The 17,654-nt window shown below is 43.2% G+C and overlaps 1 protein-coding gene across 1 annotated transcript in view; it reads left to right on the forward strand.

Moving 5' to 3' along the window:
* Nucleotides 1-1,619: 1,619 nt before the first annotated feature.
* Nucleotides 1,620-17,654, forward strand: part of LOC138265288 (deoxyribodipyrimidine photo-lyase-like) — a 32,177-nt gene continuing 16,142 nt past the window's right edge. The window contains exons 1-8 of the mRNA XM_069212888.1: nt 1,620-1,687; nt 2,769-3,307; nt 4,489-4,634; nt 8,608-8,790; nt 9,475-9,633; nt 10,339-10,537; nt 14,464-14,616; nt 15,454-15,575. Of these exons, the coding sequence (XP_069068989.1) occupies nt 1,635-1,687; nt 2,769-3,307; nt 4,489-4,634; nt 8,608-8,790; nt 9,475-9,633; nt 10,339-10,537; nt 14,464-14,616; nt 15,454-15,575 (1,554 nt within the window). The 5' untranslated portion in view covers nt 1,620-1,634. The remainder of the gene's footprint in view (nt 1,688-2,768; nt 3,308-4,488; nt 4,635-8,607; nt 8,791-9,474; nt 9,634-10,338; nt 10,538-14,463; nt 14,617-15,453; nt 15,576-17,654) is intronic.

The raw sequence follows: 17,654 nt of genomic DNA on the forward strand, positions 1-17,654 counted from the left end.
CGGGGACTTGTAGACTTATGTAAACCCAATATAAAACCAGGACTCCAAGTCCCAGAATTCTAAGGAGAAAACAGGAGCAGTTTAACTAGACATGTATGTACCAATAAGACTTGGCAGTTAGGCAGCTGTGCCAAGTTTCCCATGTTCATGCATGATCTGCTGCCCAAACCAGGATTTTTCTTTGAATTCTGAGACTTGTAGTTTTGTTTATTCCATTATTAAAACGGGCATTTGCAATGCAATAGGTCTCACATATTTAGAACAAGTTAATTGTCAACTTTTGATGACCGCACCCACCAGCAAAAACAAAAGAAAATATGGATGGAAACTGACAAAGGACGACTCTGCAAAATAAAAAAGTTAGCTTTAAAAAATAAAACTTAGCAATTTTGTTTGTCCTGCTGGGCATGTTTTTGCCAGTCACAAGCCTTTTGTTTGCAGGGGAACTACAAGTTAATAAGAATAAATAGTACCTCAATCACTTCAGGAGCAGAGGGTGGGCACCTATTAAGTTGAAATCAATTAGTGCGTGATCCGTGCTCCACACAGAGAAATGGAAATGATGCCAGGTATGCCTTTACGAATACAAGGCTGTAAAGAAGAGTGCCACACAAACCAACAAATGGTGAGCGACAGGCGGGCTCCAAGCCGTTGATTAAACACAACAAAGTCTTGAAAGCAAGACACATGCGCTAGCGCATGCACTCGCAGGCTTGACCCTAAAAAAACTACAAATGCCATAGTTCAAATAAAAATTCCTGGACTGGAGCAGCACATCACGCGTGGACCTGGGAAACCTGACAACTATGCCAAGGGTAAAGTTGTATTGGCTAAAAGTTACAGTTTAAACATACACAAAAGTCGTGTCAATTTGGCATCTATATCTATTGGCGACCCTACAACGTTTCCTCCAGCCTTTGTTGAATCCAATAGAATAAATAGCAACTGTCTAGTTTGAAGTGCAGAGATCAGTGATGCTTAAACGTAAACACAAGCTCAGCAGGTGCTGCTGCTGCTATAGGTAGAGCTGGGTCTGTTTCAATCCTCGCCGCCTTCCATTGGACAGAAGACGCCAGCGAAAGTGACAACGGACTGGGGCGCGCCTCCCGCCGAGCTGCTGTAAAGGCGTCCGCCATTTTGTCAATGTCTGCGCTGCCCTCGGGCACCAGTGACGCAGGGCAAAAACAGAACCACGAAATGAAATCCTACTTTCTAAAGTCGGGGTAGTCGTATTCTAGCGTTAAAGCTCAATAGGCACATTGATACGTGTGTTTATTTATTGCCCATGCATATATTGACAAAGTTAGTTTCTGCACAAATTCATTGATATGTTTCGAGATATTTCAATCCTTTCGTGCGAAGCAAGGTTTTAGATATTTCGAGACAAATCGTTGATGACCAACAGTAACGTGTAAAGCGCTGGCTCAAGCATATTAGACGTGCAGCGAAGTTGCGGAAGTTCGCGGGAGAGCTCCAGAATCCAGACATAAAGTTGCCATAGACTTTGGATTAAAAATGTGATATTTGTAGCCCGTGTAAGTCGTTATGGTGTGTGGCAGCTTTTAGTCTTCTTCTCATAGGCGGTTGGGCTTGTCCCGTAGTGGGGGTGTGCTGCTGTTATACAAGGTGCTTGAATGGTCCATTGCATAAGGAGCAGAGACTGGCTGTGCATGCTGCGGGTAGCAGGGTGAGTGTTTCATTAGTAATGCAAAACAAGGACATATGTGCACGATGTATGCCAGGCTGTGGTGTGTCCCTCTACCCTTTGCAAAGCTCCCAGTGCACCTTGTTAGGACTGGTGCTTAATTTGTGAATAAAAACGTGCCGGTGCCCAAAGCTCGCCTATGAAACTCGTGGCTGCTGCAATTAAATGTGCGAGCACAGGCTGCTGAGGCAGCGTGACCCTGAAGCCATCTCTGGCCTCTTTAATACATTTACAGGCACTCCCTGCCCCTTCAGCTCACACTTGCAGCTTTCTGCTTTCTCCACGTGTGACGTTTATTTGTTTTTCGCTTCCTCCGCCTTTCCTTTGTGTCTTTTGCTCGCAGTAAATGCATACTACCGGCCCTCAAAAATAAGTGCCCTGCACCGGAAACCACCGGCTCAAATTAAGCACTGCTTAGAACACAGCCAACTGCACGACCAGCTTTCCTTTCCTCCAGTCCATCATAACTGAGATGTTCTAGTCCAATCCATCTAGTACTTGAAGCTGACACGATTCTTTTCGCGACTTTTTACATTAGATTCTTACATGATTTCTGTATGGTGTGTTTAAGTGGGTAAACATCTTACTTTGTAAATTTACCTCCTGAACCTTTTGCGCAAAGTTGCACCAACTTCAGTTACGGCACATCCATTACTCGTGCAGCTGTTGACAGTTAAAACCAGCATATCTTGGGTCTAATCTTGTGACACACTCCCCTTCCCCTCCATCATAAATCTATCTAATCTTGGACAAATAACTACCCCCACGAGCCTCCTTTTAGCTTCTGAAAATAGACTAACTCTCAATACTGTGCATTGTTTGCACTTGGAACATTCGTCCCCATAGTCATCCAGCAACTATGGAAGAGGAGAGACAATGGGAAGTGACCACTAATCCCTTGGTTTTATAGTACGTGGGGACTGGTTTCTAGAACTGACCCTTCCTATGGACATAAAATACTGTGGCATGTTTTGTTCAGCTACGTAACTATCTTTTTTGTGTGTTTTATTTACTGTTTTGTATGTAGCGTAGCTATTTCTTATTCTGTGTGCTTTTCCCACAGCACGTTAAGTCACTGGGTTCCACTCGTAATCTATTCCAGGATACTTCATTGCCACAGAAGTAGTATTGGATTATTTTCAGAAAGCATCCTACCTCTTATTCGCTGCCTACACACCAAGAAAAGCTCAAACATGTCTCAAAAGGAAAAGAAACCCAAGTCTGACGGGAATGAGGCTCTGAACGAAAAGTCCTCAAAGTCTCAGAAAAGTATATCAAAACCAAAGTCCACAAGCACATCTTCCCAGATCAACCCAGCCAAGCATAAATTGGGAGAAAAAGACATTGTGAAGTCATCTGAGGCAAACGGTGGGGAGTCCTCTGATATTGTCTCCAAAAAGAAGAAACTCGAGGAGAAAAGTGGGGCTGGAAGTGGAGACCTGTTGGAGGCTGTGAAGAACTCCAGGTTGAAAACTGCATCTTCAGTGATGGAGTTCAAATTCAACAAGAAAAGAGTTCGTCTTATCTCCAGTGAAAATAACTCTCTCAAAGATGACTCTAGCGGCATTGTCTACTGGATGTCCCGTGACCAGCGGGTGGAAGGTGGGAGCACTGCATGCTTCGCTGTTTCTTGTATAAGATGCACAAGCCAATTTCACAAGGGCTCGTGTGGGTTGTATCTGCATTATTACCTCCAAGCGCTCTGGGATCAGAGCTCCCCTTGTGAAATGGTGATTAAGGTACAACTAGCAGACTGGTCATGCAGTACATTTTTACCTCAAATTCTACTATTCGTGGTACATTTTTACAGTGCATGGCGCTTGATTTTGCAAACAGGCGTAATAATTTTGTGAATATTGCATAACAAGTGTAACACCAAATTCCCTAAATAATACAAATTATTCCAGCATAATTTGTTTCTCACTGACCTAGTTTTTTGTAGATCAATGTTTTGTACCTATCCTTTCCCCTCTAGCTCATTCATCCCATTATTGTACCTACTAATTATTTCTCAAACCAACCCATGAAGTTTCACACTCCTTTCTGCGTCCTACTGTATGAGATGAGGTGGCGACCTTGGGATCGGTATAGCCTGTGGAGCACCAAATGTATCTCTTAGCCCTTTCAATAACTTTAATTCAGTGGTGAAGGTACATAAATGGGCGACACCTGGGCTTGTGCCGAATGTGTTAATGGTCAACAACATAACCGCCTCGTCCACTAGTGTGGTCTTACAGTACTTTCTTCTTTTAATATTGTTTGAAGGTTGGTGCATTCATGCCTTTTACTAATGGGTCAGAGCTTCCATTCTTTGTTCAGTCATTTGTGACCCCAAAGCCGGCACACATGCTTGGCCTAGGAGAGGTTGCGTATGATGATGTTGATGAGCCTCTGAACGATGCTCAGAATAGAGTGGATGGACTCTGCACTTAGTTATGTTTTTGTGAGAATAGCCTAAAGGATGCCACATTCGGATGTACACTAAATATATTCCATCCATATGCATCCGCTGCGACATCTCAGTGTCTGCTGTGTTTAACATATCAGTTGTTCATTTATCACTGCTTATCAAGTAGATTGTAGCCGGTAAGAAAGCCCATCCCTTTCAATCCACCTGTTTCCTTTTCTGCTCTTGACAGCTGATAGTACATAGTTACCACCTCTAACTTTCCTTAATAGTACAATTGTTCTGCTGTCTCGTTCCTATCTTGCTAGGATCCATTTGAGATCTTTGTCATGGCTTTGCTGATTTCTAACTTTCTTTTCTACCCATTTTTTAATAGATAACTGGGCTTTCCTGTATGCGCAACGTCTGGCTCTCAAAGAGAAGCTCCCACTCCACGTCTGCTTCTGTCTTGTCCCCAAGTTCCTGGAAGCCACCATTCGACACTTTGGCTTCATGCTGAAGGGACTGAGGGAAGTTTCTGAGGTGAGCTTTGCTGTTCTGAAGCTACAACGGAATGGGAGTTTAAGGGAAGTAATACTGTTCCGGAAAAGCAGATTTTTAAATCTTAACTTTGAGATGCACAGAAAAATAGGAAGCTAATTTTCCAGTGATGTTCTTCTTTTGTGCGACAGTGTTTCAAGTCGGTGTTCGAAGCTAGTGTGGCTCCAAAGTCACCCACTGGAAGTTGACATTCTCTATGCTTTGTGTGGTGAAGCCGGACCTCAAGACCACAGGCATTTGGCTACTTCCTTTGTAAATTGTTTACAGTGGAAGACTCTCTATTTCTTGACATGCCCCAGTATATACTCCAGATGCAGACAGCTGTTGAAGGCACTGTGCGGATCTATAATGTGTCTTCTAGCCCTGGTTACCATCCAAGACAACCTCACGTGTCCATCCCTGCATAATCTATTGATTACACTATATTCTGTAGATTTAGTTGCAATATTTGGGATCACCTAATGTACTCTTGTTGGTTAAAAAAAAAACATTATTTAATGGAATACATATTGAAAATGCTTATTTAGGTTACTCTCATACAAGATTTTTCATACTATCTTAACTATATTTAGGTTGAATAATTACACAAGTGTAAAAAATGTAATTGAATTTACTTAGTACCGTTATAAAATTAGAAGTAATTTTTTTACTTTTTTATATTAACTAAGGTTTGGTTGCAGTAGCCACCCCTACTTTCTGTCTGTCTGTCTTTTTTTTTTTTTGTGCAACTTTTACCGAAGTGCGCTGGGTTCCCACTAAGCAGGTCCCTGGTGTCTGCGCTCCTTCCCCAAAAAAGACATTTGGGCACTTGATCCCCAACTGGCCAGGCCTTCAGCACCTCTGTAAGTCCCTAATAAATGGTGCCTCAGGTACTTGGGGCAGGGGTAGTAAAGAGGTTCCTCCAAGAGCTGCAGCACAGCTTGTGCCGCTCTAAGGGCCCCAGCACTAAACTCATGCAGATTGCCTCTGCAGGCTGCGTGTTTTGGTGCAGCTGAATGTGAAAACACGACATGGTACCCAGCTTGTGCACCATGTCCTCCAGCACTGCGTGCAATAAGTGTAAGTCATGCCTACAACATGCCATACAACCCTAAGGCAACGTGCATTTGATTACATATGTGGACATATCTGCAAGAGCAGATAAGCCCCTTCTATGTCTTTGTCGATTCTTAGACAGGGTCACAGGGAGTGAACAGGGAAGCCATTTTAAGTACATGTGCTGGACACTGGTCAATACAAGTTCCCCAGCTACATGATTGCTTCACCGAACCTAAGGATGTTTGGTATCAAACATCTCCTATTAATAAATCCTCACTGATGCCAGGGATGGATTTATTAATCCATGCATCCAGTGGGCACCTTAGAGGTGCCCCCTGAAAAACCTATCAACTACTGGTGTGCTGACTGACTAGTTTTACCTAGCCTGCAACTAACAGACATGTTTCTGACCCCTAAGGGCGAGAGTCTTTGCTCTTGGGTGGTCAGGAACAAATCCTGCTCTGGGAGAGGTGTTTCCACCCCTCACCCCCCAACATGATGACCTGAAAATCTGTATTCCAAAGCAGGGGACTTCAAAGCAGCCCACCACCCTTGGTATGCAGATCTGGCTTTTCCTCAGAAGGGAGATGCTGGAATTGTTAGCTCAGGCTCCTGCCCACTAATAAGGGAATACATACTCTGCACAGTATATCTCATTTTGCTATACTATATAAAGAGCCAGCTTCCCACAAAAATCAACTGCAGCACATTTCAAAATATCATCCTTTACTGCTCAGCCTAGGATTCTTATTGAGAGAGCCCTTCCAAAGCCCACCATTGTTCATTTACAATATCCTTTTAGGTCTCGCGTACACAGCGCATATGCTGCGCTGCAGCATGTGTTTATTACAAGTCAATAGGCTTACAATTTGCAGTCTTCCAATTGCTTAGCTCCCGTAGGCTTTCCTTCCTCTCTTGTGTTAGCTCCTCCCTGGAGCATAGATCAAGTATATGGGTTCTTCCTCATCTTTTTTTCTTCCTCATCTTTTTGCACTGTCCCAGTTTTTTTTAGAAGCTTTTTGATATGATTTCTGGACGTGCAATTAGCTTTCCTACTTTTAACACCGGCATACCGCTTCTTATTTATGTTGCTTTCACCCTATCTGCTGTTTTTATTGAGGCTTAAGTTACTTACGCCCACAACTGTACTACCCTACGCCACTCTGCTCTGTGCCACTCCACTCTGTGCCCCTCCACTCTACTCTGTGCCCCTCCACACCACTCAGCTCTGCCCTACACCACTCCATTGCATGCATTGCCACTATACTCTACTCCACTTTACGCCATTCTAGTCCCTCTATGCCACCCCACTCTATGCAACTCCACTCTGCCACACCGTGCCACTCTTTTGCGCCACTCCCCTGTATGTCATGCTGGTGTACAAATGGCAAAAAGACATTGGCAAAGCCATTAACTCTCACGTAGGTGAGACCTATTGGGTTTGCTAATGCTTGTTTAGAAAAGCTGGTGTTCCTACTATATGCACAAGCCAGTAATAACTCCGTAATGGGTGCAGACCTCCATTGTGTTTAAAACTGGGCTGATTACCAATTTCTCATAACTAAGATCTATGCAAATGGCAGACAAATTAAAAATGTTTAAAACTCTACTGAATTCAGTGAACAGGAGCCCTATTGTTATGTGCACAAAGCTTCTTATTTAGGCCCACAAAGGTGCTTATTGTTAGAGCAGATTTATATGATTACTTAGACCTACCAGATACAAGAGCAGGTGCGACAGGGCTCGCTTAACTGAAGAGGAACGAGAGACACTGACAGCACATGGACAATATTACAGCTTTGGCAGTATCCACTTGCATGAATCAGACTTCCCTTCTGAGGCACTCTGGGCCTGATTACAACTTTGGAGGAGGTGTTAATCCGTCCCAAATGTGATGGATATACCACCAGCCGTATTACGAGTTCCATAGGATATAAAGGCCCTCTGTGTTGCTGACACAGGCATGTTTGATTCAGTAGGTGCAATTTGAGGCAAGTTCCTCTGACACACAGGCTGAAGAATGGGCGTGTGAGACATCTAAAATCGGGGTGGCGTACAACTAGGCAGTTTCTGCCGAAGGGCCTGGATGTGGCAAGGCATGTCACTGATCTGTTGTGCTGAAAGGGTGGTAAAGAAGTTTGGGGGAACTGCAAGTGTTCACATCTAATTTTCCATACAATTTTAATTTAGTGTAATTAAGATTGATGGGACCGGACCTTGCAGGTATCCGAATCTGATGTGAGCAACCCTTTTCCTTGTATATGGTTTTCTGGAGTTCTCATTGTGCAACACTGAGCCCCAATATGGGGCTCGTAATCTGGGAAAGCTTCCCCTGGGAGTGACATCTACTTCTTTGGTTGGAAAGGCCTGCTTTTTGTTGCCATGCACTCTGTGTGAAAATAGAGAATTTGTGACTGCACTGGGCGGTCAACACAATTTCTAAAGGCCAGGGAGTCAGGGCAGTGACCTATCAGGGATGGTAAGGGGGTAAATATGTAGTCTGAGTAACAATGGCTGTCATGACATTAGGACATGGGAGCACTCTTACAGAGGACGGTGAGAATGTATGTGAAAAAACAGGTAGGACCTGTGATTGAAGTGACATTTAGGGTGTGCAATTGTGAAAACATCAGTGTACAAATGTCTGTACGGAAAAAAACAAGGTTGACAGTGTGACAACGAGAAGTTAAAGTTGCATTGTTTCATTTTTTGGGCGACAAGCCAGGGGTGCCTATTTACATCAGTTTTTCAACAGGCCGTTAATAGTTGTGAAACAATCTATTTCTGCCTAATGTTAAATTTAAATGTCTATATTTACTATGGGCTTCGATTAATTCCTGCCGACGTGTTTAAGATTTTTGTCTTTTAAGCAAATCATCACTCTTTTGACTGGGGTTCTACTTGTTTCTCTGGTCAGGAGTGCAATAAATTGAAGATCCCTTTCCACCTGCTGATTGGCTTTGGCAAGGATGTGCTCCCAGAATTTGTGAAGGAACACGGCATTGGGGGTGTGGTGACCGACTTCGCCCCGCTGCGCGTGCCAATGCAGTGGGTGGAGGATGTGAAAAAATGCTTGCCAGAGGATGTACCTTTCGTGCAGGTAAATACTTGCAGTGTGCAGTTAATGTAGTCACTTAAAAAGTGTTCATTTCCAATGCTATCACAAACCTGAAAGAAACTGATCTATTTGCAAAATTAGTGTTCTGGACGAGGACATTTTCCAGATTACTGTGTGTCATTGGGAAGCATCACGCCAGGCATTGGAGACTTTAAAAGGGTGCCCATCCATTGTGATTCATACTCCTAGTACGTGGTCCTTGTTGAGTGAGTGAGTCTGCCTTTTTGCTAATAATCTGTTTAGAAGTCCCTTTATTGTAGCTCCTCATCAAGGGCTATAAATATACCATTGAGAAGGATTATAAATATTAAGTTAAAGGAGCACTGGCAATATGAATGGGTTTCACCCACTGTAGGTTGCTTAGTTCCTAGTATTAATAACAGTAATAGATTCACCAGTGCCCACTAGTGGCACGTGTATCTTTTACTGGGTTGCATTTATTTGCACAAGCTTGCCTTAGTTATATATTATTCGGCCACATACCCCTCTCTGGCAGTAAGGTTGAGATTCTAGCAGTTCCTGGCTTGTTTGATTTAGATCCAGCAGCTAATATCACCTGTTGCCCCAAACATAAATGCAGTTGGCCTCAGCATGGTGTGGTTAAAACTACTTGTGATTTTCTTCTCTTTGCCAGTCTCCTGCAATGTTTATTTGATTTGTTTCCAGGTTGATGCCCACAACATCGTTCCATGCTGGGTGGCGTCAGTCAAGCAGGAGTATGGCGCGCGAACGATTAGGAACAAGATCCACGATAAAGTCCCAGAATTTCTGACCGAGTTCCCTCCTGTGGTAGCTCATCCATATGAAAGCAAGTTTCAGGCAAAGGTAATGACTGTGCTGGGGATCAAGGCTTGGGGCTCACCTGGCAGATGATAGTCCCTTAGCTTCGCAGTAGCCTGAAGGTTTCCTCTGGTCTCCTGCCAACAGTCAAGCCAGCTGGACCATGGTTAGTCTGACACTTGAAGTAAACATGCTGAAGCCTGGATACAATTCAAATCTATCCAGTGCTTTTTGTCTTAGTGTGTATGTGTAGAACTTAAGGGTCATGGGTTGTTATGGACAAATGTTTCTGATCATCAAAGGTGCACTTGGGGGAACAAGGGATACCTGGTGTATGTGGCCTTTAAAAAATTTAGTTAAAGATTACTAAGTTCCTGAGGCAAAGTAAACACACCTATGGCAGGCAGTCAACACGTGCATGTGAATGTCATTTATGTGCCTCCAGTGGCCAGTTTTACCACCTTCCTGTAAGAGATTCTGCTTATGCACTTTTTGTGCTCCCATCCTCTTCATAACCCTCTTGTGGCCACAATGTGCCAGCCCCGCCCTATGATTCCACTTTTTGCCCATATCACTTGTGCTGGTTTCACAGAAGGAAATCAAGTGCATCTCGAGCCCCTTACAATGCATCTCAAACTTCAGTTTGGTCAAGAGCTACTGGTAGAAAAGGGAGGTTGAGGACTGTACCACTGTGAATTGGTTGTGCCATTGATAGTCTTTTTCTTATTGTGCGTCTCTGGATCCTATCAGCCAATCGACTGGGATGCATGCAGTGCCAGCCTTCAAGTGGACAGGACTGTGGGGGAAGTGGACTGGGCCAAGCCGGGCACAAAAGCGGGAATGGGCATGCTGCAGTCCTTCATAGCAGAGCGTCTGAAGTTCTTTGGTGCTGACCGGAATAATCCAAACAAGAGCGCGCTGAGCAACCTGTCCCCATGGTTTCACTTTGGTAAGCGTGCAGATATTTAGCGTTTCATTTGTTATAAGGTGGCGCTATATTCTGGTGATTGTTGATATATCTGCCTTGAAGCTTAGTGTGCAGAACAACCAGCATCTGTATTACTTGAAAGGATGATGGCCAACACTTGCAGCATCGCAGCTTCTGCTGCACCGACATCATCTTACCTTAGAGTCCCACTACCTCTGACTCTCAGTAACATCAGGTGATGTGATGTGATGTAATGTAAGGTGGATTTTAGAGCGCTGCTGGTCACGCATGAGGGTATCTAGGCACTGTGAGGGTAGCCAGGCGGTATCCAGTATGCTTTCAACTGTAATGCGGATAATAATAAGTGGGGTAGGCAAACTGGTTACACTAGTGCCCGCCTTCCTGCCGTGGGATGTATTCTTTAAAGGTCTATGAGGAACACCAGATTTATGACAAATATCTGGTAGAATACGGACAGACAACATCCTATTGTGATCATGTTTTGTAAATCCCTAATTAAAGATCTGAATGCTGATTTCATTTTGTTTACAAAATGTTTGTCCACCAGTATGATGGATGTGTCTCCACCTCTCCGGTTCACACATTTTGAATTGTCTGCCATGACGTCAGAGGTCTCACCATAAAGTGTCCAAACTGGAACAATTAATCTTGTTCATGGATGAGTTTGAGCAAGCTCCTGTAGGGAATGTGATGCAAAATCCTTAACTGATGAATGCCCACACCTACTTTATCGCCCCCCCTTACCCAACCCCACTTCCTTGATGCATTTTCTGAACACCCTCTTGGCAGCCCATTGTAGTTGTAAAAGGTAGGCCCAATTGGATAATACCTTGCTATGAGTTGAATAATAGTAGGGGATCACAGACAGAGATATTCCCCCCTCTAGGTTTGCACCAGACTCTGAAGGATTTCCTGTGGTGGTGATAATTGTTCTAACATAGAAGCCTGTTCGGAGGTTTGACTTCCTAAGACTGGCCACGCGACAGAACTGGCTTTTGGAACACCAGTCTGTTATTGCAATATGTAAACTTTCTGGCCAACTGGACTGAAGAGTGGGGTGGTAAAAGGGCACCCCAAAAGTGAGATACCCAGAAATTGTCCTCAGTCTTTCCACAAATAACTGGATCAGAGAGAATGATAACCTTAATTTCATGAGATGTGCCCCCCCCCCCGCATTAAGGTAGGTTGAAACAAAACAAGATACATTCACAGTGTCACACTATGTGAATAAATAGATCTCCCTGAAGAAGCAGAAGGCATAGCGACATGTTTCCTGGTACGTGTGAGCAACTTTAAGATGAACAGAACAAGCTAAACGGTGAAATGTACTAATATATTGCAGCGGAGCCTGCAGGGAGAGGATGAGTGCAAAGGGGGAGCACAGAGTGAGTGGCAGAAATGACTTGCAGTCAAAATGGCATTTTACACTGAAATGTGGTCTGACTAAAACACATTAGAAAATGCACTTCTGCACACCATAGAAGACTTGTTTCAAAGCACCTATATTAAATCAGTCTATTTATGTGAAAGTGTTTGAAAAATGTGTACTGCACATTTAAATCCATAAAATTGGCTTACAAGAGCCAAGGAACAAGCAGTAAGTTCATTCCTTTGCCACCATCTTTCGTAGGAGCAGGGACCATGATATGTTTTCCTGACTGAGACTACTCTTACTTTTTCGTATTGTTTTCTCCTGACCATGGATAGGACAAAATAAAAGGGGGGCGACCTGCTGGAGTGCCTTTGACTAAGGACAGAGTGCCTCGACCCCGGTTTCTGACTACTTCTTAGAATCAGCACCCGTAGATGGTGGACAGCCTCGTTGTCTGCACAGAAATCTGTCCTGTGTGTAGCAAACTGCTTGCAATTTAAGCTGAATGTTTTCTTAGACACAGGAACCTTGGGATAAAGGAAATACTTAAGTCAAGCAGGTTCGTGGGACTGTACCCACCCTTGTTGTGTAAACTGCTGTCCTATCCATTACTTGATATTCCTCCATGGATCCTTCTGGGAGTCCATTTATGCAATGAGGAAATAATGACTGGCTCCTGTTTGTTTACATAGGTGATAGCCAGACCTAGATCTTTGAGAACCCAGTATCCTTTCTTCTCATCATTGCCCTTCCCTGGATGGAAAGGTCAAATGATTGGAGAGCAAAAGGTGACAGAACCCCACATTGCAGTCTTTTACCCTGCAGTCCCCCTTGCTGAGGAAAATCTTGACATTTGTCTGCACATCACTAATCACGCCACGTGTGAGGCATTGTGTCCATTCTCGTTAGTCACATATCGGGGATTGGAAGACAGATTGAAGGCATGTGATATAATATAATATAGAAAACCTAGTGGCGGTCAACACTAGGTAGTTAAAGTTACAACTTAGTTTCTATATAAAAAGCGTTTTTTTACTTGCCTATCACTTTGGCGCTGCTTGACGAATCTTCACAAGACTTTAAAAAAAAAAAAAGCCAATTCCGTAACCTGCTGCCTGTAAAGTTTTGGGGTGAATCGGGGGGGGTGGGGGACGGTGGGGTCATAAAACACTTTTTCCCCATTCATTAATCCAGAGAGATTTTGAACAGTGTCCTGGTCCAGAAAGAGCGTTTTTTTTTTTTTTTTTTTCTTGGTGTAATTCTGTTCAGTAGTTTTTGAGAAATTAAGGGGAAAACAAATGTATATATCTAGGGACGCGAAGGATTCGCGACCCCTAACAATCGCATGCTGAGATATGATTGGCTGATAACACTTCAACAACAGAAGCTGTTGAAGTGTTGTCAGCCATCTTGGGACTCTGCTTCAGCCGAGTCCCAACATTTTTTTTAAAAAAAAACAAAACAAAGGAGAGCCAGGGTAGGAACACCCTGACCCTTTAGCTATTTATTTTTTTTAAATAAAAAAATATATACATTTTCAAATATATTAAATACATTTTTTTGTTAAATAAAACAAAAATATCTCATTCGAAGTATATAAGATATTACAGCCTAAAAACCTTTTCTCTCTTTCTTTCTCTCTTTCTGTCTCTTTAAATTGAGTTCTCACACACCCACTGACACCCTCATGCAGCCACTCACAGACCCACACACAGACTGACAGGCCCACTAAAACACTGATGGACGCGTACTCACACCCATACAGACCATCTGACAGCTACTCTTACCCCCAGATACCCTGCGGTAACTTAACCTCGCACCCTCGCCATGCACTGCAAATTACCCCACAAATTACGGCACTCATGCCATCTTTCATAGCATCATTGATAATATTAATGTAATATTTGCTGTAAAAGTTTTGACGAAAAAACTGTGCATGGCGGGGGCGCGAGTTATAGTTACCTTAGGGCACGAGTTATAGTTACTTGAGGTAACTCAAACTATAACTGGTGAATTTCTATGGTTTTGTACATTTAAAATGTGCGCCTAACTATAACTTCCCTGTAACCTTTGGTTTTTAATGTGAAAATATATATATTATATATATATAATTTGGCATGCCTTAAATCACAAGTACAGAGAGTCCCAGTTCTAAAAAGAAAGCATACGGACAAGAAGTTTCTTTCCATAAACTGATGAGTTGTCCTAGAAATGACAGAGACTGCCTCAACAGATCGGCGGAAATAAAAAAAAAAAAAATCTTTGTTCTCAGAAAACATAGGTAATATATGGAGCGTCCTCCCAGCATGTAGGCATGGCCCCAAAATAGTAAATTGGGTCATATCTGGGACTGAAACAGGAAACACGGTTCAAGCTGTCGCTGGTGTAGTGACTGTGGGCAAAGAACAATAATCTAGTGCGCTAATTTGAGCGACTCTCCGTTTTCTGTTCCGATAGCTGGTTCCAGTGCATTTGTAGGGATCTGTTCTGCTTTCTGAGGAAACAGTTTTCCAGATGTTTATTGTGCTTCATTTTAACAAATATTTCCTTCCAGGTCAAGTTTCTGTGCAGCGTGCCATCTTGGAAGTCCAGAAGTACCGCAGCAAATACAAGGAGTCCGTGGACGGTTTTGTTGAGGAAGCCATGGTGCGGAGGGAACTGGCGGACAACTTCTGTTTCTACAACAAGAACTACGACAAGGTGGAAGGTAATCCAGCAATTAATAAAATGCTGGCCTGGCAGTGAGGCAGACACTCGGATGAGGACATTATTTTATTGGACATGCGGGTGTAAGGTCCTTGGCACAGCCAGCGTAGACTGTAAAACTATCTTCTCATTGACGCAGTGTCAGTTAATTCCAAGTACCAATCCCTGCTAGACTCGCATCTGTGTCCAGATATTGTTGGTACAAGTGGAAAAGCTTTGTGCATCACACTTATTTCTCTGGATGTTTTATAAAGTGTTAATTGTCATCTTGCACAAAAGCTGTTACACTGTTAGCAACAGTAGCTATTGAAGATAGTCTAGATTCAGGCGCTTGCGTCAATACAATGTAAGTAAGTGCCATTGCTGCTTGATAGCTTTTAAATATTTTTAAAACACAGTCCAGGCAGAACATAGACAGAATATAATTATTACATCTCCCAAAATGTCTAGTTGACAGTTATGTTTCCAGTTGCCTGAATGTCAGATTATCTCCCATACACCTTAAAAGTAGTGAAGATCAAGTTTTGCTAAGATAGTTCAGTCATTAGCGTATGCAAAACAATCACCTTTTCAATGAACGCTGAATTATTTTTCTACAACAATCATTCTTTTTTTAGTCCAAGAAGAGGTTTCTGTATTTCTTTTCTGCTCATAATTAGTTTGCTTCCTGGAATTAGGTATATGCCCTTTTGGGTATTGTATTTTAAATGATGACCAAGTCGTTGTACACATGTTGTTATCCTAAAGCTTTGTAACCTTTTGAAAATAAATGTACTGCCATTCTAGTGATCTCTGGCAAGACCCTTGAAAAGGATTAATTCTCTCTGTTGACATTAAGGCGCTTATGACTGGGCCAAAAATACCCTGAAGGACCATGCAAAGGACAAGCGGACCCACATCTACACACTGGAACAGCTGGAGGCGGGGAAGACACACGACCCGCTTTGGAACGCCGCCCAGGTACACCACTGTGCACTAAGTCCTCACAGCCCACTTCATCCCTCATAGCCGCGCCATCTTAGTCACTCATTATATTTAATGGTTACTGACCGGGACAGCTTCTATTACCTTTTTTATTCATTTAATATTCAAATAATGCATAAAACAATGAATTCACCTAATCCGATATCGGACTCTAGCAAATATAATTTGTGCCATAAATTAATCAGTAAATATTAACCAACTGCTAACGTGAGTACATGTACTACAAACATCAGGATCCCTGAAGTTACCTTAAGGACAATATCACCTAGTTGGGTCAAATGTATTATTATTATTATTTTTTATTTTTTATATAACCTTGAAAATCTTGTGCCGTCTCCCAGTTTCACAAGAGCTATTGCATGGGGTGGACTTTGAGAACATTCGGCTCCACAATCGTAAAATCAGTCTCGCTAGTGCACACATTCTGGTGGTTCTTACAGGTTTACTAATATTTCACCTTCAGCTCTGATTTGACTTCTTGGTAACGCTGTGTTGCAAGCCAGGCTTTTTGCAGGTTATCCCCCAACCTTTTGCCACCATTTGAACTGCTACATGCTGGTTTTCGGACTCCAACAGTGCATTGAAGGCGGTTAACCAGGCTCCAGCACCAGTGTTCTTTTCCCTAAAAACGAAATACCCAATTAGCAGGCACTTTAGCACCCCTGTAAGTCCCTAGTAAATGGTACCCCTGCTACCTAGGGCATGGGTACTAAAGAGGGTCCCTAAGGGCTGTACCATGTATTATGCCACCCTAATGGACCCCCATACAAATTACAGGCAGACTACCACTGCAGGCTGTGTGTCATGGTGCAAACCATGAATGAAAACTCGACATGGCACACTCATGTGTCTTGCCAAAATCATTGTATATAATATGTGTAAGTCACCTCCTACAGGAAGCGCAAAGGCAGGGTGCATTATATTTTATGTGAGGACATCTACATGAGCAGATATGCCCCTGTGGTGTCTAGTTCGATTACTAGATATTGCAAGTGAATAGGGAAACCATCTTAGGGTACGTACTGGGCACTGGCCATTCTGAGTTACCCCGTTACATAATGGCTTCTTTGAAACCTATGGTGTTTGGTATCAAACAACTCCTATTGATAAACTAAGACTGATTCCAGTGATGGGTTTATTTATACATGCACCTAGAGGGTAGCTTAGAGGTACCTCCTGAAAACCTACCAACTACTGGTGTGCTGCCTGACTGGTCCTGACCAACGTGCCGCCACGGATGAGTTTGTCCCCCTGGAGGTGAGTGCCTACGCTGTCCAAGGCCAGAAACAATGCCTGCTCTGGCAGGAAGTGTTGTCACCTCCTCCGCGCAGTATGACTGGTAATCACCATATCAATGCAGGAGGCTTCAAAGGCCTCCACTGTCTTTGATATGTGGCGGCGGCTCCCCCAAGACAGGGGAAATGCCGCCCCCTGCCCAGGGCTCATTGACACCAACATAGGTGGGAAAATGAGCTAGTCAGGAAGCGTGTTCCCTATCAGGCTAGTTCCACCACTAAGTTGGGCTACCTGATTTGAACACAAAACCTGAAACATTCACCTGATGATTGATCTGGTGAAGCTAATCAAGTGTGTTCTCTGACGTTGGAAATGTCCATACCCGTGAGATTGCTACCGGAGTCGGCTGGATTCATAACAGTGAGGATTGCTTTTGTCTTGTGTTGTCGATAGAGCTATATGTATATTCCACATACAGAAACCAAAATGGAGGATAACTAAGTTGAAATACACTTTCTTCCATTGGAATGGCCTGAGCAAGGTCCCATTTATCTAAAACCTCTATAAGCCCCAACTACAGATAGGTTTGCAAATAAATGTCACATGTTTTTCACAGCCTTGGTCTTCTGTTATGTCTGCATCTCACCCTTCAGTACCAGCGTCCTATACTATCTTTTCTCAGCCTGTCGGATATTTAGGGCTAGGACCTCATGCCCCACTAAACATATTTAAGAATAGGGTCCAAAGCCCCTTTATCTGTAAGCTAGAAGGGTAAGAAGTTAGTCTAACTTTATAGGGGGCTGGCGTTGCCTGTCCCTT

Source organism: Pleurodeles waltl, chromosome 11 (assembly GCF_031143425.1).
Source record: "Pleurodeles waltl isolate 20211129_DDA chromosome 11, aPleWal1.hap1.20221129, whole genome shotgun sequence".
Taxonomy (NCBI): domain Eukaryota; kingdom Metazoa; phylum Chordata; class Amphibia; order Caudata; family Salamandridae; genus Pleurodeles; species Pleurodeles waltl.